General features: G+C 47.0%; 1 protein-coding gene across 2 annotated transcripts in view; it reads right to left on the bottom strand.

Moving 5' to 3' along the window:
- Amotl1 (angiomotin like 1) overlaps positions 1–20142 on the bottom strand; it is a 111174-nt gene that overhangs the window by 70786 nt on the left and 20246 nt on the right. Inside the window, exon 3 of one of the 2 annotated variants that reach the window (XM_076926046.1) lies at positions 12071–12121. In XM_076926046.1, coding sequence (XP_076782161.1) covers positions 12071–12121 — 51 coding nt within the window. Of the gene's footprint in view, positions 1–12070; positions 12593–20142 lie in introns of those variants that run through there. The other variant, XM_076926050.1, reaches the window with a different exon arrangement.

Genomic DNA, 20142 nt, shown 5'->3' with positions numbered 1-20142 from the left:
TTCCTAATGCCGATACACATTTTTGTGTAAAAAACTGCAAGCACACATGAGCTTCTAAAAACAAGACAGACATCCCTGAAGGAGGCCTAGCTCTTGGGCACCTGTGGTTAATCCACACAAGGGCCTGTCTGACCTGGAGCTGTCTGATTCCTATTTCCAGAGCAAGCCAGCAGTTTGCAGTCTCCCTTTGAGTCCAAGAGTGGGTTAGGTGGGGGGCACAGCTTGTAAAGTTCGAAAGGGAAAGCTTGAACTCGAGGAGAAAAGTTGGCTGGAGGAGGTAGCCCAGTTGGTAGAGTGTTCCCTTAGCACAAAGAACCCATGGGTTTGATCTCCAACACCACATAAAACCAGGCATGGTGACGCACAGCTGTAATCCAAGCACTCAGAGGAAAGAGTCCCAAAGAGGATGTCAAAGTCACCCTCAGTGTCCTAGTGCTTTGATCAACCTGACACAAATTGAGGACCTTTTCCTTGATTGAGAAAATACTCTGCAAGATTGGCCTATGGGCAAGTCTGTGGGGGTACTGGTCCTAGTGACTGATGTGGGAGGGTTCTGCCAGCTCTGGGCAGGTAGTCTTGGGGTGCATAAGAAAGCAGGGTAAGTGAGTCATGGGGAGCACTCCAGTGAGCCGCACTCCTCCATGGCCTCTGCTTCAGTTCCTGCCTTGAGTTCCTGCCCTGCCCTCCTTCAGAGATGGAGCGTGACCTGAGAGGTCCAGGCTGAAATAGCTCCTTCCTCCTCAAGGTGCTTTCAGTAATAGTGTTTTATCACAGCAACAGAAACCCTAACCAAGACATCTAGCTTTCATACTGAGTTTGAGGATAGGCTTGGCTACATGAGATCCATAAATAAATAAATAAATAAATAAATAAATAAATAAGCTGGCCAGCCCACAGTAGACCGTTCTCATTTCCTGGTGGGCAGCAACAGTGAGCCAGGCCCAGTTGTACACATCTGTAGTCTCAGCACTTAGGAGGCAGACACAGGAGAACCAAGGGCATTCTTAACCTCATAGACAATCTGAGGCTAGACTAGCTGGTCTCGAACGCCAGTTCTCAGCGGCAGACCATATCACCTTCCTTATCACCAAACCAAACTGATACTTCACCTCAGTCCCCGAAGCAGCCCGGGGTCCTAATCCCAGACTCCTTCCTCTGCTGTCAAGAACCAGTCATAAATTACTTCCTGTTAAGGAGTAACCTAGACGCAGGTACAGAGGTGGGCAGCTGACCTGTATTTTAAAAGCTTTAAAAAAGAAGTAGAAAATGGCATTTCTGCCAGGTGGCCAGTAATCCTATGCAGAGTACATCTGAGGGCTCGAAGGTTACAGAGAGAAAGAGCATTAAGGAGAAATAAATATTCGGATGCATTTGGTGTTGAAATAAACGCATGTCTGTGCCTGGGGATGAATGCACATCTCCAGAAATCCTGCTGCAGCAGACAGCGAGAGACAGGCATGCCAGCACTGAACATCTGTTTCCCCCATTTTGCCAAAGAACATTCTTTTTTAAATCCCCTTTCATAATTTGACCTGCTCCACTTTCTGGCAGGGAGCCTTAGGACGGCATCCAACTTAGGATGGAAAGGGGAAGGAAGGAAGGAGTAGGGAAAGGAGAGGAGCCTGGCCTGAGCCAACGGTGGCTAAGCACAGAAACTACGATGGGCAGGGAACGAGCTAGAGAAGGGGCTGGAGGGGGAGAAGAGAGAGAAGAGGGGACAAGGGGGAAGCAAGGGCACCAGGTGGGCAGCAAGTCAGCCTAACGTGTCCACCCGGTAAAACCGAGCAGGTGTGAGACACCCAACAGGGCACAATCTGGAAAGAGCAAGAGCGTGCCCCAGAACCGTGGTCATAGCACCCTAGAAAAGATCAGGCTGGTTACTCACACTCTTTGACACTCTGCTCACCACCACGGTCACTACATGCCAATTGATTCAGTCCCAACATTTCCATGGTGGCACACTCCACAGAGCAACTGGCCACTGTCCTATTCATTCCTTCTAGAAACTTCTACCTGGCAGAGGAAAGGCTCTTTTCTTCCCTCTGTATGCTTATCCCATAATTCCATATTCTTCCCTTGCTCTTTTTTCTTTCTTTTTTTTTTTTTTTTCCAAAGTGGACACCCACTCATCGTCTGGAATATGTGGCCTTCTCAGCCCATTGTTTCTCCCAGCTGGGACTGTCACCTCCTGAGCAAGCTGTACCATCACTTTGTGAACAAATTTGGGGGCAGGCAAGGATTCCTTTTATCCCTGCTGAGCCCACACCCCACCCTTCACCACATTCCAGCAGTGTAATCCCCCAAACCCTAAAGTTCAAAAAAGTTTGCTTTCCCTTACAGGTGTGTCAGCATCACCAGGAGTCATGAAGGATTTTGAGTTCCGAGGCCCTGTGCAGAAACACAGGAATCTTAGAGAAGTTTCTCTACTGTTGCTTTACACCCTGTCAGAAAAATCCCTCTGGGGCATACTGGTTATTGTTGGATGGTCTACAACAATATGGCTCTGAACAACTGCCATCTACAACTGTGTCCTGAACAGCCACATACGACCAGGCCCCTTGCTAGATGCAACCATCCCTGCCACCATATTTGGAAGAAGCGGCATCAGGACCACCACCCCAAATCTATGACGCCCAAGGCCCAAGCTCCTAAAGTAAAATGGTATGATTCTGCATCTAACCCACACCTGTCCTCCTAACTTTAAATCATCACTAGGTTGCTGGCAACATCTGACGCTGGCAAACACTGTTAAAAGCTATTGCACTGTGCTGTTTCAGGAATAATGAAAACACTTGCACATGTTCAATACAGGCACAGAAAAATAATCTGCCCACAAGTGATTGAGTCCACACATATGGAATGGATGAGTGTGTGCATGTGTCTCTCTGTGTGTGCCTGTGTTGTTGTTGTTTTATCCAACTCCCAACTGAATCTCCCCAAAAGAATAAGGTGCACTCCTCACCCCAGGAAACTGAGATTGGCTCCAGAATCAAGGGTTATATGTCTAACCTTCTAAGTAGCGCAGATAATTCTATTTCTCCGAGTCTCCACTTTCTTCTCCATAAAATGGCAATGTCTTAATGGGCTTTACTGAGTTGGTCTGAGGATGAAAGGGCTGCTATGGCCAGAAAGATAAATCACCAGAAACTGAGCTGCTCAGTGTGGGCAACAGTAATCATGTGGAGTCCTCCCTCTGTGATTGTTCTGTTGGAGCCCGGAGGCTGGACCACACCCTGTGGGAGGGTGAGGTTTCCTGTGAAGGGAACTGAATTTTCCACTGTCAATCATTAGGAGAAAAAGTTCATCTGGAGTAAAATCTCCCTCCCTCTCTCTCAGAAGCTCCATCTGATGCTTCCGAGGAGGACAGCTGGACAGACAGGCTTCCAAGGGGTGGAGATAGCTGGGGTGGATCCAGGGGTGGAGTTGGAGGAGAGCGTGGAGCTAGGCAGATGGCCAAGTAGATCTCAATCCCCAGGATGAGTTGGGTTTCTGCAGTTATCAGGAAAACCAAGCCCTTTCTGAGACTTGGAGGGGACCCAGGGTACCAAATCTACATGCCCACAACCAGGAGAACACAGGTCAATGTGAACTACCTAGGCACTCAGTAAACCAAGACCAAGGCTCTCAGTCTGGATGTGAGCAGGGACACCAAAGGCCATTGCCAGCATTGAATGATCACCAGTTTTTGCAGGAGAAAGGACATGGTCTGTTCATCATGATGCTAACTGGCTTTGTGATCTCTGGGCATGATGCTGTTACAATGGCCAGCATCCTCTTCTGAGGAGTCCAGGACATTAAACTGGAGGGTAACTTGAAAGGAAGCCATGACTCCTTAAGTCATGTGGCCTGATGAATCCTTGGAAATTGTTGTATTGGGGATATCAACATGGAGTGTCACTGAAATCCCACTCTGCTGAGCTGGTATGGCTCCCTTGTGTGAAGAACAAGAGTTTAAAAGCTCTGTGCCTTCTTCTCTTTGTTCATCTCCTATAAATGGAACAGATTAGACCCGATCTGCGAAGCATTTCACCCAGAACAGATCTGCACATGATCTCTTGAGTCTCAGCACACTCTCTTGACACAGAGCGGGAAAAGGGTGTCAAGTGGCAATATTATCTAATATGTATGTAAAAAAAATTAAATGTTTACAATTTTCAGATCATGCTAGAAAGTGTCTGAGTACCTACCTACCTTGGACCAGGAAGATGTCTAACGTGAGTTGCTGCTGTCAGCTACTGAGTTTAGATATTGCTCGCCACTACAGCCCAAGGTCAGTACTATTCTCCTACTGCATCAGCCGAGGTTCAAGAAGAATGACTGAAGGGAATTTGAAGAAGGGACAACTTAGCAGATTGTAATGATCAAGGCTAAGGAAAAGCAAAGAGTTAGAAGGAGTCACCCATTCTGGTCACAGTGGGGGAATATTCCCATCCCTGTGATAGCTAATCTGAAGTTCTATCTTGGTTGGATTAAGAGACACTCCCCGATATCTCCAACCCCATCCCATTTGCATCCAGAACCCCTTGTTAGCCCAGTCCAGGTAGAAACCTAGAAATGCAGAGAGACAGTCTCCCAGGCACAGAACAGAGTGGAAAGGGTGATGAGTAGCTTTGGAAATATGTTTGAAAACAGCTGGCACATGACCTTACAGATTATGCAACGTGGGTAGGGATGAACCAGCCCAAGATCAAAGGCATGTAAGACATAAGCTAATATCCAGACCTACACAGTATGTCTCTGGTCCACACTCTTAGCCTCTAAGACACACTGCCTGTAATTTGTTAAGATTTTTGCCAGCAAGTTCACCACTTTCTCTCTGTACTCTGCCCAACCATTCTGATGAGATGACCTTTCCCATCCAGTTTTCAGCCTGCTTGCAGCTGTCACGGCAATGGGACTGAGGTTCGGGTTGTATTGTCCAAGAGGAAGGCTACGTGCTGCGCCTCCTCCTTTCTGTCTCTCTGACCTGTGGAAGCAGCACCAGCTCCTTCTGGCCACTCGGTGGAACATCCCTGAAGAGCCAGAGCATCGAGAAGCTGCCCTTACCAGTCAAGGACTGCTGATGTTTGCTGGGAAAGGGAAATTAGCCTGGACCCTGTTTAAGCATTTGCATGTTTGTCTTTGTGAGAGCCGCCCACCTAACAAAGATGCCAAGCTTATGTGTGGCCAAAGTGAGACTCAAGCCACAGTCTGAGCAACAAATAGTGCCCATCTGTGCAGGAGATGCCCTGTCCTTCCTGTTCCAAATTAAACTGGACCATCAAGCCATCCTTCGGTGAGATGATGGAGCTGTTTCTCAGCTGGATATGAGGGAAAGAGAACTTTTAGCTTCAGACAGGATTGTCAAGAGTGAGCGTCCCTAGCACTCCTGACTCACTTCTTTGTTAAATGGACACAGAGAATCCAGTGGAGTTTACAACTCCCTACACTTGGTGACACCAAGAGAGGAAAGCATTAGGGCCACCCCAATGCTAGATCACAAACCAGAAACAGGACTCTGGTCTGTTATGCCACTGGTGTTGGGGTTCAGCCTATCCTGAACCAAACATACAGGCTTTTATACAGAGCTCCGAACGCTTTTCTCATTTGAGAAAGATGGTGTGGTGGATAAACATTTAAGTTCCTATTTTAAGAAAGTTACACAAATGCTATCTTGTTCCTCCCCCCCCCACCCCCTCCCCCAACTGGTCCCACACATCCTGCCTGGATATCGCAGGCAAGAATAGCACAAGAAAACCCTTTCTCATGACACTCGCCCACGGGGGAGTTAAGGCTTATGGCTCCCAAGAAGCCTGGTCTCAGGAACCTCGTCTTCTACTCTCCCAGGGCTGTTCACCAGACCCGAGCAGACAACAGCTCTCAGACAAGGAGCTCATACAGGGTTCCAGAGCAAGAAGCCACCACACAGGACAAGCAATCAGGAAACGAAGAATAGGGGACAGCTTACTCTGGGTGCCAGTGAGTTTCTTCCCAATGTCCAGGGTTTTTTTTTTTTTTTTTTTTTTTTTTTTTTTTTTCTAAAATAAGTATGTATTCCTGCAGACTAGCACATTAGAGTCTAAAATGTCAGTTTGAAAGATACAGAATAGCCGGGTGGTGGTGACGCACGCCTTTCATCCCAGATTAAAGGGATTAATCTTTAAACTTGGGAGGCAGAGGCAGGTGGATTTCTGAGTTCGAGACCAGCCTGGTCTACAAAGTGAGTTCCAGGACAGCCAGGACTACACAGAGAAACCCTGTCTCAAACCACCCCCCCCCCCCAAAAAAAGAAAGAAAGATACAGAATAAATGGATAATCCCAAGGAATTCATAAAGAAGATAGCCAGTAGATCACAGATTACAAGAATCCAGCTCCCTCCATCACTACATTGTCCCAGGATGAGGATGTAGTTCATCATGGAGGGAAGAGATGTTGGCTGAAGCTGTTTGCTTACATCTCAGCTGTGGAGAAGCAGCAAAAGGATCATCTAGTTTCCTTCTTTCTCCCTTTGGATTCAATCAGGAACCCAACCCACAGGATGATCTACCTTCATGGTAAGTCTTTTCCCTAAGTTAACCAGTCATTCCAAGGAATATTAAAATGTTCTCGTAGACACATCCAAGGGTATGCCTAGTAATGTCCTAAGTATCTCTTAATCCAATCAAGAGGACAATAAAAAGAGGAATCACATGACCTTGTCACCACCCTCAGGTGTATCTCATGATATTTTTGCATCAAGTGAAAATCAATCTTAGTGATCTAGAACTAACAGAAAAAGGAAGCCCCACATGGTGGCTTCTCCTCCCCACACCTATTCAATAAGCAGTTTTTAAAGATTTGTATATGACCAGCACTGTTGTAAAGATGAAGGGGCAGCCATCTTTGTCTGCAAAATGTATAGTGATGTCAACTTTGAGTGTACACTGGACAGTACAAAGCAACAACACAAAACAACTTTGATTATTGGGTCTCCCCTTCCCTCCAAGGATTGTATTGCAGAAATCCAAGAATATGAACTGATTTCAGGATTTGAAATGATTTTGATGTTAATGTTCAGTTAAGGCCAAGAACTGTTACGTGGTGATTTGAATGAGAGTGGCTCCCATAGGCTCGTGTATCTGAATGGTAATCCCCAGTTGGTGGAACTGTTCAGGAAGGATTAGGAGGTGTGGCCTTGTTGGAGAAGGCGTGGCCTTGTTGGAGGAGGCGTGGCCTTATTGGAGGAGGTGTGTCACTGGAGGTAGACATTGAGGTTTCAAAAGCTCACCCCAGTCTCTTAGTTTCCTTTCCCCTGAACTCTCTCTGCCTCCTGATTGTGGATCAGATGGAAGCCCTCAGTTACTGCTTCAGCACCATGTCTGCCTGCTTGTTGTCATCCCCCTCAGTAAAGTCATGGACTCATCCTCTGAAACTATAAGTCCCAATACACTCTTTCTTCCTAGTTGCCTTGGTCAAGGTGTCTCTTCACAGCAATAGAAAAATAACTAAGACATCTTAGGAGGTATGGCACATGGAAACAGTTGAAAGATGGACCTAAGGCACAGGGGAGAAAAAAGAAGAAGGCCATGCAGGCTGAGAGAACTAAGGGAATTCCGGAGCTGGCCAACACAGCTAGAATGCTGTAGTGGGTGGGAGGATGTGTGTCTGAGAATCTTCCTGTGTCATGCCAAGGGCCTAGTCTACAGGAGAGCCACTTAGAGGTAATTAAGCAGAGTGCTGTGGTTTCTTTTCTTTCTTTTTTTTTTCTTTTCTTTTGTTTTGTTTTTGTTTTTGTTTTTTTGAGACAGGGTTTCTCTGTGTAGCCCTGGCTGTCCTGGAACTCACTCTGTAGACCAGGCTGGCCTCGAACTCAGAAATCCGCCTGCCTCTGCCTCCCAAGTGCTGGGATTAAAGGCGTGTGCCACCACTGCCCGGCTAGTGCTTTCGTTTCAATGTGCAAAGTCCTAGAGGTTCATGTGTGTACACTTGGTTCCACTGGTGCTGTTTTTGGAATGTTATGGGGGTAGAGCCTTACTGGAGGAACTGTCACTGTACCTTGAAATCTGATAACTTGAGAACATTTCCTGTCTGCTTTCTGCTTCCTCACTCTGGGTCATATTTTCACAACTGTCCCAACCATCATCGACTGCATCTTTTCTCAGACCCTGACATAGGTTGGTTCCAAGTCTCACACACTCTTTCTATCCTCTCCCACAAAGAGCCATCTAACTTACCTAAAGGAAGGCTCCAGAAAGGCAATTTCCCTCCAAGGAAAACAGTACCCCAACAGGGAGGAGGGTGCCTGGAACCTCTGTCATCACAGCCTTCTGTGTAACATTCCTTTTTCTGTTGCCTTTTCAAAAACTCTTGTTTGGGTGACTAAATTACATCTTAGGGAAACCTGCCTTCTGCAACAGTGAGAATAACTCTTAGTCTGTTAGCAGATTTCTATAAAATTTCAGAGGTTAAACTGACTTCCAATCATATGCTAAGAAAGTAGTGGGTCTGTCAGCAGAGACGTCAGATGGAAAACCATTCCACACACTGCTCTAGGGACAGCGTACTAAATCAGTCATTGACCTCATCACCAACCCAAGCTTACAAATATGGACGCTAGATAGGGTACAGAGACACTTCCAGAAATTAAAACAGTCTAGTTACTACATGGAACATTTGATAAAAGCAGTTCCATCATTCAAATGTCGTAAACAAGAGTCTTTCAAATGGACAACAAAAATAAAAAAACAGTCCAAACCAAGCACTTGTGGATTTCTGGGTTGTGATATGGAATAGTGAATGGACATTTGGTTCTTCACTCCATTTGCAGATACAGAGTTTTTAAGAGCCCTTGGAATCTCCTGGGAGGTGTCAAAAATCTCTTTCTACATTTATTCTAGTCAGACTAGTTACTACAAGCTGACAGTCCCTACGTAGCTACCAGAGGTGGCTGACTGTCAGAGGAACAACACTATCTTAGAAGCTGGGAGCTTGGGGTTGGATAAGGCTCATCTCAGTTCCCCAGAATCCAAGCTGACTTCCAGAACTGAGATCAGCTGACTAAGGTGGTCAGAATGAACAGTATCAGCCTAAGGATCATGCACTTGCATACTTGGTGGGTTTGGGGGTTTATAGCCTCACCCTACTTCTATCTTGCTCTCTGCTTACTTCATGTGGATGGAAATATGATCTCGGAGATTCCTGCTCCAGAAGCCTCCTGCCTCCTCCACCATTATGGATTCCTTATCTAGAACTGTAAGCTCAGATAAATCCTTCCCTCTAGGTTTCTTGGCTACAGTGTTTTATTGCAGGAGCAGCAGCAACAACAAAAAAAAATGAATGTATATCATACACACATACATATATATGGTCAACAATGGCTGGAGATTATGCCTATTATGCCAACACAAAGATGGGGCCCCTCTAAAAAACACTAAATGAAATTTGGAGAGACTGAGTCAGCCATCGCATGCATCCTCATGTTAGCAATTAGTATACCCTAACTCTCGAAGACAGCCCTGTGTTGGGCCCTTCCCATGGCTTGCCCTGTGGGCATCTTCATCTGACTGCTCACTCACATCCTTTATTATATCCTAGCAAATAAAACCAAAGCATTTCCTGGAGTTCTGTTGGCCATTACTGAACTGGAGGAAAAGGTTGTGGGAACCTTCAATTTGCAATCAAGTGATTCCACTTGGCAATGCAGAGCCACTGCTTGCAATTGGCAGCTGAAGAGGAGACAGCCTTGTGGAACTGAACCCATACCCTGCACTAAGCCTGGTAAGAAACTGCAGGTTTGAATTAGATGGTAGGACAACCAGGTAGGACAATCTGCGTAGGTTAGGAAAATTCCTGGGTGTGGGAAGTCTAGCCGGTGAGTGTCAACAGGGTGGTGGGTAGAGAAATATTTTCTTCCAGCTTCTCTCTACGTCTTGGTATATACTCTAGTCAGGGCTGAACCTCTGCACCAGAAAGCACAGCTGCTAGGCGAGCTCATTGTTCTAGGAGGGTGTTTTCCCTGCTGTGCCTAAGCAAGGTGCCAGAAACTGCCATGCCCCTTCCCAGAGGAGAAACAAGAACTCCCTCAGACCTGAATCTCATGTGGAAATAACACAGACTCATCCAGTGAGCAGTTCTGTCAGGGAAGACAAGCCCCTGGGGGATGTTGGGTACTAAACTAGCCTGGAGTATGAACACATCCAACAGACACCTTCAGCTTCGGCTTCCAGTACCTCACAGCAACTTAGGAAATCGGAAGCAGAAGACTCCAGAGGGCGTAATCAGAACCAATAGGTTTCTGTGGTTTACAAACTGTCCAGCCTTACAGATGGCTTTTGTTACTGTTACCATTGTTGTTTGCAACCCACACCCTAAAGCCGCCCTCATCTCTGCCTGAGAACACTGCCTAGTCTCTCAGGAGAGCTGAAGAAGAAGAAAGGTTATTTTCTTACTCTAAATTAAAGAGGGGGGGGGGGGGGGAAGGACACTTTTTTCAGTGTTGACTGCCTGTTTGGGGAGCTGCCTCCCTTCATTAGTGGCTGGGCAGGGCAGTCCAGTCTGTTAATCCCAGAAGAAGATGTGGAGATGAGAGTGGAGCAACACCTGAGCCTCCAGAAACACAAACCATCATTTAGCACAGACTACTCATAGCCACCTTCCTCTGAGCAAGCAGCGCCCGGCTTCCCATTGCTTCTGCTCAGCTCCAGCATGAAGCGCTGAATAGCATCTCCCATACTGTGGCCTGGAGCACGGGTGACATCCGTGCTAAAGGGCACGTGGAAAACATAACCCAGTGCCTTCCCTCTAACAAACCCCTTCTGGAGAGTGGCCTGCACATCATTTGCATTTACAAAGAGGCTTCTCCACTGTGCCTGGAAAACCAGCTTTGCTCAATTGTTCCAGTCTGAGGTTCCATCTACAGAGATGCAGCAGCCTTACAACCTCTGTGAACCAGTTTTCTGCACAGACAAACCTCTCTCTCTATCTCAGGATGCAGCCTTGGTAACCAGACCTTTTGTTTGTTTGACAAGTTGCTTTTACTTTTTTTTTTTTTTCTTCTTCTTCTTCCTTATTCTGGAGACAGGGTCTCATGCTGTAGTCCAGACTAGCTTCATATTCACAGTGATCATCCTGTCTCAGCATCCGAAGTGCTGGGATTTCAGCCGTGAGTCACCATGTTTATCCTTCTGATCTATTTTGAATGCCCTGGCTCCAAGAAGTGAATGCACATTGCGACTCGGATGGGATTTCACTCCCAGTGCTATGGTGTACCATAAATACATATTATACCAGGACAAGGCAGGCCCCCTGCACCCCAACACACACACACACACACACACACACACACACACACACGTACGTAAGTCTCTGGCTCTGAGAAGGACAAACACTGCTCTGTGGGTAATTTCTCTTCTCTGCTATTGCTACCTCATCCCCTCAAATCTTTTTATTTCAAGGCAGGGCTCTGAGGCCAGTGATAAGAGAACAACCAGAAAAGCCTTGACAAACCAGGCTTCCAGCAACTGAACAAATGCAGAGCAAGAGAAAGGAGGCCAGGCCACCAAGTGAGGCTGCCAACAGGGATCTGAGACTGCTGCCTTCTCATCACACAGGGAAGTCTGTCTCTGTCCCCTATCCACAGACCATGCATGCATCTCTAACAGCCACAGGCATGGAAGGATGCAAGGTTCCATTCCCAATACCTACAGACTAAATAAGTGAACACCAGGGAGAAAGGGTGCCCCTAGGACCTGTAATTTAATGAGCACATGGCATCTTCCAGAGAAAGAATAAACCCTTACAGGGTCTTTCTCTATTGGTTACCTTGCAAGACAGACGCATACACCAGCAACTTCCTGGGCAGGGGTTCAAGATGCTCACAGAAACCAGATTTGGAAGTCTGCAGTGTTACAAGAAACAATGATCTGGAGGCAACACATGTCTGTGAGCCATCCCTAAAGTGCTCCGAGCAAGCAAAGGGCGGTGGCACAAAGAGGCCAATTTCAGAGAATGGAGTCTGCACGCAGGTATGTCACCTGGTCTTCTCCAACCAAGAACCATGAGGTTCCGGAGGAATTCTGGTAGTGGGGAGAAAAGAGGAAAGGCCAGACTTACCTAACTCCTCCGGGCTGAAAGATGCAGGAGCGGTGTCCACAAAATCACTCTCTGGGGGGGAAGAAGGAAAGCAGAAAACAAAAAAAACTGAGTCTCTGCAACCATTGGGGGCCAATAAATCAGGAATTCTGGAGAGCTCAGCTCCCTTAGAAAAGCGCGGGGTTCTCTCTCTCTCTCTAGCGATTAGACTGAATCTGAATCCAGAAGGAATTCAAACCGCCTAATCCATTGAATGCGAGGACTCGGTGAAGAAACTTGGGGAACCCTTCTGCCTAGAGGCACTCATCCTGAAGCCCGCAGGTGCGCATCGACTTTCCGCTGGTTGGGATCTCGTAGCTCCCAGTGAGTGGGGCTGCAACCCCATCATCTGTCCTCAGCCCCTATGGCGCATCGCTATGTCTGCCGGCCCGCGCCGACAACCGAAAGTTTTCCCGTGAGCACGGGTGCTCCTGGACGCTCGGCGGCCGCGACGAGTGCCGAGAGCTGCGCCCACCCGGCCCCACAGCCTGCGTGCATCCCTGCCGGTTGCTAGGCTACCGTGGGTATCACGAGACACACGCGCTGACTCCCCACTCCCTGATAAAGGATATCCTCCAGCACCCTAACCCTTTTGCTCATTTATTTAAAATGAGAGACTTGCTTGCTCTGAACGGGTTCCCTTCTCCTCTGCATTGGGTCTGCACTCCTCCTCGTACCCAGTGGTCGCAAGGGGATTTTCAGAGCCGGACACTATCGTAGAAGTAGGCAGGGCAGACTTCCTATGCCCTCTTCCATCCATCCTTATTTTTAACCTACATCCAGCTCTATAGCCTGAGTATTAGTCTCTCCTCATAAGAGACCACTTGGTTTAAATAAGCCAAGTAATTTGGTCTCCATTTCATGGGCAAAGAAGCAGAAACGTAGTAACTTGAGACAGACATACAGAGTCCGACTTTCCTATTATGACAGGCAGAGAGTGAGAATGGCCTCTTTCTTTAGCACACATTGACTGGTTTCAAGTAGAATGGAGAAGCAGATGTTTCCATCTGAACGTTGTAACTACTGTCTGTCTAGCGTCTGGCTACAGGACTCTCCTTGTTTGGATCCTTGAGTAGTGTGTATAGACACACTGTATTTCCCCATTGCGTGACTGATGGCTCTGCCAGGACAGGTCTAGTGTTTGGGGTCTGAGGGGCTCCAGAGAGAGAGCTCCACAGCAGATGACCCCCTCTTTCTACCTATCGGTGATAGAGAGGGATGGAGGGAGGGAGCCTGGTTCTCTCTTCTTCCTTAAAGAACTGGCAGTTGCCAGTTCAAAGATTCTGAGGCCTTCCATGAGCTCAAAGTGACCAGAGCAGTAGCTGTAGCAGCTAGGAGGTCCTGTGTCATGCTCAGCTTTTGGGTCATAATACTGTGGAAGACTAGAAAGACACACCAGCCTGAATTCCTCACTGAGCTGGAGAAGAGGCTGTCCTTCCCCACCCAGGCAGCCATTCTTGAGCCATTGTTCCAACCTCTAAAGACTGTTGCCCTGTCATTGATGATGGAAGTTCCCAATTCATGATGTGTGAACACATTTCCACGTGCCACTCCACCCCCTCCACACAACCCCCAAGACCCTTCCATGTGCTCTCAGCAGCAGCAAGATTGCTTGCTACTATCTATCTTCATCCTCCTCTCTGAAGGTGTCTTTGAATTTCTTGCTGTCTGACCCTGTCTCTCTTTGACAATCACAGGTCATATTCCATGTTGTACCTGCTCATTTTGGCTGTACACAGCTCCCCTCCCCCCGCCCCTTTTGAAGATATTACCATCTGGCCCGTTCTTACTCTTATCAGTCACACTCCCATGAGCAGTCTGGACCTTCCCATTTGTACATTTCACCCTCTGCTCAGCTCCTTGACATGCTCTCTCATCACTGACCCCCCAGTCAACTCCCCATTGTTAGTAGCCATCCCCAATGTCAAGGCCCAGCAATCTGGTCTTCAACCAACATCTCCTAACTTTCTAGTCCAGCCCTTTATTTAGTCTGAAGTCTCCTTGTCTCTACCAGAATTTAAATAAACCATCCCAGGGTGCTTTCTGTCACCTACTGTCCTCATGACCTCCCTCACCTCTTGACCTTCTTAGTTTCAGGTCCATTGTTGTCATTTCTCAATTTATTTGTCCCCTTGTAACAAATAAATGCTAATGGTTCATTTTTTCAAAGATGCCTCAAGCCGGCTTATGTCTAGTCACAAGTGAACCAGAAACCCTGGCGCCCTGGTGATGTGCACTATGTCAGCTATTCCTACACACACATGTGGGCACGCACACGCTCACACACATTCTCTCTCCACCGAAAGTCCCAAACTGTAAGTTTAGAATAGAAAAATAACAGCCAAGCTTGCCTAATGACCTGAAGATGTGACGAGGTCATGTGCCTGGTGAGCATGAACTGAATAGAGTGTAAAGTGTCGAGAGGCTCCTGCAGATGGGTTTGTTGAGAACCAGGCAGAAACATACGTGACAAGGAAAAAGACCAACCCTGGATGCCACATAAGGCTGTCCCCTCCTGATGATTCAGCCAAAGAGCAGAGGGAGGAGAAGGCTCATCCACTAGAGTTTCAATTCTGTTCTCTGGGCTCAGTCAGCATGCCTGCCACGTGGGGCTCATGTAGGACTCGGAAACATTGTAATATAAACTGTCCGGCTTTGTCTACTCCCAGTCTCTGGTGTTCTTATTATGAAGCACAGATCTTCATTTCTCATACCCTAAAATCTAAATTTCTTCTGCTATCCAGCCTACCAACCACTCCACGTTTTCCCAGTGCATTTTTCTCTCCCACCCTCTTAGTTTATGAATGAGCCATCTGCCCTGGCAGAAGGCCAGTTTCCTTGAGGATAGACCCAACTGACATGGTTTCCCCTTTCCCACCCAAACTGCTGCCCTCTTTTGTCCCAGGCTGTTCCCATTGAAGGTGCTGATTCCTATCTTAATTCTCATCTTGTTTGACGTCATCTCTCTCCAGGTGCCACTTTCTTCCTTAGCTGCCCCTTTACAACAGAATTCATCAAAAGAATGTTCTGTGTCAGTTGGAGTCATTCTCCCTTGCACTCTCAGAAGCTAGCCAACAAGTTCCTGTGTTACTTCTTTTCTGAACTGCCCTCTCTAGTCAAGGCTGAGAATAATCTCACCATTGCCAATTTCATGGCCAGTTGTTCTCCAAAGGAGGGCTTCAGTGTCAGTCAGACCCGGGTTCTAACAGCAGCTCTGCCATTTGTTGGCAGTTTAGCCGGCCTTTGTTTTCTACAAAATATAACCATATTGTCACCTAATAACTGCTTGTTGTCAGGACACAAGTTAATTGAGTAAATTCAAGAAGAGAGACGGCCTGCTGTGAAGATTGAGGAGTTATTGGATATGATGTGCCTTTATAGCTTGTGCTGATGGGATCTTTTTGTTCACTAACCAGTTTTAGTTATAGTTCTGGAAAGAAAGACAGCATAATATACACTCAGATTAAGGGAGAGTGATGTTCATTGTTTGTAGCACTTGGCTTGGGTTCTAAGAACTGGGCTGAAAGCTGGTTGCAAGGCAACAGCCTTGTTCCAGTTGGTTTAAATATGATAACCCAAAACACATGTATTGGAATTATGACCCCCAGGTTCTTGTGTTCACGAGGAGGGCCTTTGAGAAGTAACTAGGATTTGGTGAACTTATGAGTAGGGTTCCCATGGTGGCATTCGTGGCTTCCTGAGAAGAACTAAATCTGAGCTGGCGCTCGAGCTGTATCCCCATGTGGTTCCCTCCATCATGTTAGGATGCATCAAGAAGATCCTAGTTAGATACTGAGCACATGTCCACAACGTACATTTGGGCTCCCCAGCCTCCAGAACCATGAAGCAAGTACTTTTTATTATGCATTACCCGGTCTCCAGTGCTTCACTATAGCAACGGGAAGCTGACGAAGACACAGTGTAACAAATGTTTCACAGAGTGATTAGAACCGGAGCCTGCCAAACTGCTCTAATCCCCAGTGGCCTTGATTTATTGTATAAATGCATGGGTTGCAAACCAAGGCCTTTCCTCCTAGCACTTCAGTTGCTTGCATTCCCCAATCAGCTGGAAGTTAATGAGAACACATTTTACCTCGTTTCCATATTTGATATTAAAGGACTTTTCTGGAATCTGTGGCTCTAATTTTTCATGTTTTATGATGGAAACATTATATATACTTTGGTAATTGAAGTGATGGTTATGCCAGGCATGGTAGTACATGCCTGTAATCTCAGTACTCTGGAGGCTGAGGCAGGAGAATTATGAGTTAGAGGCCAGTCTGGATTATGAAGGGAGACCCCATCTCTAAGAAACAAAGATGTTCATTGGGAATTTGCTGCACTTTCAAGGCTGTGTCAAGATCTGAAGATACAGAGGAGTAGACTGGTGCCAACTCTCCTGTTATTTTTCTTCCTTCCTTTTCTTTTTCCGTTTTCCTGTGTGTGAGTGTATGTGTATGTGTGTGCATGTCTCTCTGTGTGTATGTGTATGTATGTACATGCGCACACGTGTCTGTTTCTATGTGTGTACACATGCGTAGACATAAGGCTGACGTCAGAGTCATCCTCTTTCACTCCTCTACCTTATTCAATGAGGCAAGGTCTCTTAGTCAAACCCAGAGCTCACTGATACAATGAGTCTCACTAGCTAGTTTGCTCTGGAGATCTTCTATCTTGTCTCCATTTCTGAGTCTGGAATCCCTGGCAGGTTGCTGTGTCTATCCAGCATTCAGGTGGGTTCTGAGAATCTGAATTCTGACGCTCACAGCTGATTGGCTAGCACTTCGCCAGCTCTCTAGCGTCACTTTCTAAGAGGGTGTCCCCTGAAGAGGACCTTGTTGGTTCCTGTGACCACACACCAAGTATTTACTGGTTCTGGAGCATCACTGAGTTATAATGGACACTGCACATTCAATAAGTTTACACCCCGCCTCTCAGTTATGAGTGGGGACACTCTGTCAGGAATGACAACTCTCATGCAAAGGCTCAACTTCGTGAAAACAGTACTTTTCTCACTAGATTGTTGGGAGAAGCCAAGCAGGTGTGGTGCCTGTCAGCTGGGTGCTTACTAAATCTTCCTTCTCCTGCTCAGTGGTTCATAGCACTCCAGAGTGCTACTTTTCTTCGTCCCAAGTAGAGAGCGGCTGTCCTGCTGTACTGGCCCTGTGGTATGAACTGAGTATGGTGGCTCAAGCTTCTAATTTCATGACTAAGAAGGCTCAGGTAGGATTATCCCAAGTTGAAGGCTTACCTGAGCTACACATTGAGTCAGAGGTCGGCCTGAGCTACATATTAAGACCCATTTCAAAAAACAGACAAACAAATGTGTATATGAATTGTTAAAATAAGTTGATTGTGCTGGACACAAAGGCTAAGTTGTGCTTCTACACACAAAATAAGATGCTTTCAAAACGCTTTTTAAATTAAAAGCAACATGTTTCTAAAATAAATTTCACTTCATTCTCAATTGTAAGCTGTGGTATTTTCTGTTTAGAGAGCAAGCGAATATATTAAAAAGTCACAGGGGGAAAAAAAGCATGCCCACACAGTCTCAAAAGAAGAAGAGAAAGACAGGAAGCTATGGAAATGTCGTTGTGACAAGTCAGGTGGACAGTGGACAGGGCTCACTAGCATATGAACAGCCTTCCAGTCCTGGGGAGGTCACTGTTTCAAGTGTGAAGAACAGAGTGGGCCAGGGCGGCTGCTGCTACCCTGTGCATGGCTCTTGGCCTCTTTTCTGCAGATGGCAGTCCATTTGCTGGAAGCCTCCGCAGTCAAGAGCAGAATACAATGGAGAAGCAGCCTTCCTGCCTCCTGCCCCTGGAGAAGACAGTGAGCTGCTGCTGGTGGCTTTGTCAGCACAGCTTCGGATCTGAAGCTCTGTCCCCCAGCCACACCTCTTAGTACAGGCTGACAGAGGACAGATGCCAAGGACAAACACAAGCCCACCCACCCAGAGGCTTTGTGGTTTCTTTTCATTGGTGACTGATTACCTCCTGGGGTTATTAAGTGGCCCAGGTGACATTCCTCCTTAGGGTTTAATATCCCTTCCTTTTAGCACAATCTTGTTTCAGATCCTTGATGAAAAGGAGCAAGAAAACCCAGTTGGTTCTCCCCCCCCCCCCCCGCCAAACCTCAATTTATCAATTTGAGAAATTTATAAATTTAAATAAATGAGCTTCATAAGTGGGGTAGTAAATTCCACCACATCTGAAAAAAAAACAAAACAAAAACTCCACAATCGTTATCCTTGGTACAAACTGCAAGGATTCATTTCGGGAAAACACTAAGTACGGTCTCTAAAATACCAAGTAACTACAATGGCAAGACGCCCTTGAAAGGTACAAGCCTTTCAACTGGATGTGTCCGGCCCCTCCCCCAGCCCCTTAGCCAAGTAAGGTACAAAGATAAAGCTTTAAAAGTCTCTGTACTCAGTGCCATAGCAAAGGGAGTAAGCTCGGCCTGAGTCAAGATGTTCCTAGAAGATGTATGCAAACAGGAACCAGAATGAAAAATGATTCCAAAAATACACACAGAGAAAGGGCCCTGCAGAGGGAAATCATACACTTCCTGCTCTTGCTCAGCTGGACCTTCTGAAATCAGACAAAATAGCCCGTGTTGGGATGAGGGGCAAATGCACTTTCAGTAACTGAAATCTGCAGCCAAGCCTTTAAGAAACACAATGCCCAGGAAGAGTGGTACGAATGCCAATATTCAGCAGCCTCTCTGCTCTCACACGTCACCCCAGCATCCTGGACTTAAAGAACTGCTCTTTCAGAGATATCATGGAGTCTTTCTGGACTGCCTGGGTATCTCTGTGTCCACATTGGCATGGCTTCCTCAAGAGGTCACCTTGGCAGTCAACATGGTGTGCCTGGGGGCAGGGACAGGCAGAGGCCTGCACTCTAGGTCTGACTTTACTACTCTTCTTGGTAAAACTCCAAACGTTCCTTTGCCGTGCCCTTCTCTGTAAAATGGACGGGAGGACATATTTGAACAGGACATCCGGGGTAATAGAACTGCTTCTGTGTTCTACCCCAGGGGGTGTGCAAGACACAGAGCATCAGCAGTCACAGAGGAGTGAAGAAGCTGGAGACTGTGGCCTTTGAAACTGGCAGAGAAATAACAGACAGGACAGGGTTCTGGGCTGTAAAGGCATGAGTCTCCATGAAGCTGTGCTGCCATTCAGTGTATGGGCTTGGCTTCACCAGATGCCGGTGGACTCCGTGTGCCGATCTGACGCATGGAGAGAGGAACAGCTACCTCACAAGAGTCTAGTGAGGATTGCTTTGTTTGAGACAAAGAGGGTCTTTCTAAGCATCCCAGGCTGGCCTTGAACTCTGCTGTAACCTACCTACATGGGCCTTGGATTCATGATCCTCCCCTCCTATCACTTGTGGTCACCTCAGAAGTAAATAAGGCAAGGCTTGGCGTGCACACTGCATTCAGAAATGGCCATTTCCTTCTGTCTCCACAAGATCGGCTTCTCCCTGGCCCTGCTGCACCACAAGGGAAATCTTTCTGTTTTGATGACCAAAGTGAGACCTTAACCACTGACCTTCTGTGATTTGCCTGCCTTGCACTGACAAGCTGGGCTTCCCGATCTTCCTGCCTCTCCCCAAGGAGGAATGCAAGCAGGGGGTGGGGGAAGTCCCCAACCTCCACCCCAAACAGCTGAGTGAGCACAGCTAGAAGAAGAAATGCTTTGTGGGTACCCTGAAAGGCCAATTCACCCTGTACCAAATTCCAGTTGTAGATTGTAGCCCAGGCCAGACCAAATTGTACTGTGACACTCAGAAGCAGGGCAGTGCCAAACACTATCCTCCTCCTCCTCACGTTTTTATGTCAGTGACTACATATGATTCTGTCCAGAAAATGTGTTCCAGGTTGTAAAAATAGGTTTGAAAAGTCACTGGGCCAGGTCCTTTGAAGAATTTGAAAGCATGCAGGCAGCAAGAACCAAGAGCGGGACTTTCCTTCGGAAACTCCTTATCACCCCACCACACACACACACACACACACACACACACACACACACACACACACACTGTGCT

The sequence above is a fragment of the Arvicanthis niloticus genome, chromosome 27 (assembly GCF_011762505.2).
Source record: "Arvicanthis niloticus isolate mArvNil1 chromosome 27, mArvNil1.pat.X, whole genome shotgun sequence".
In the NCBI taxonomy this organism is placed as follows: Eukaryota; Metazoa; Chordata; class Mammalia; order Rodentia; family Muridae; genus Arvicanthis; species Arvicanthis niloticus.
This window is presented reverse-complemented; position numbering and strand designations above follow the sequence as displayed.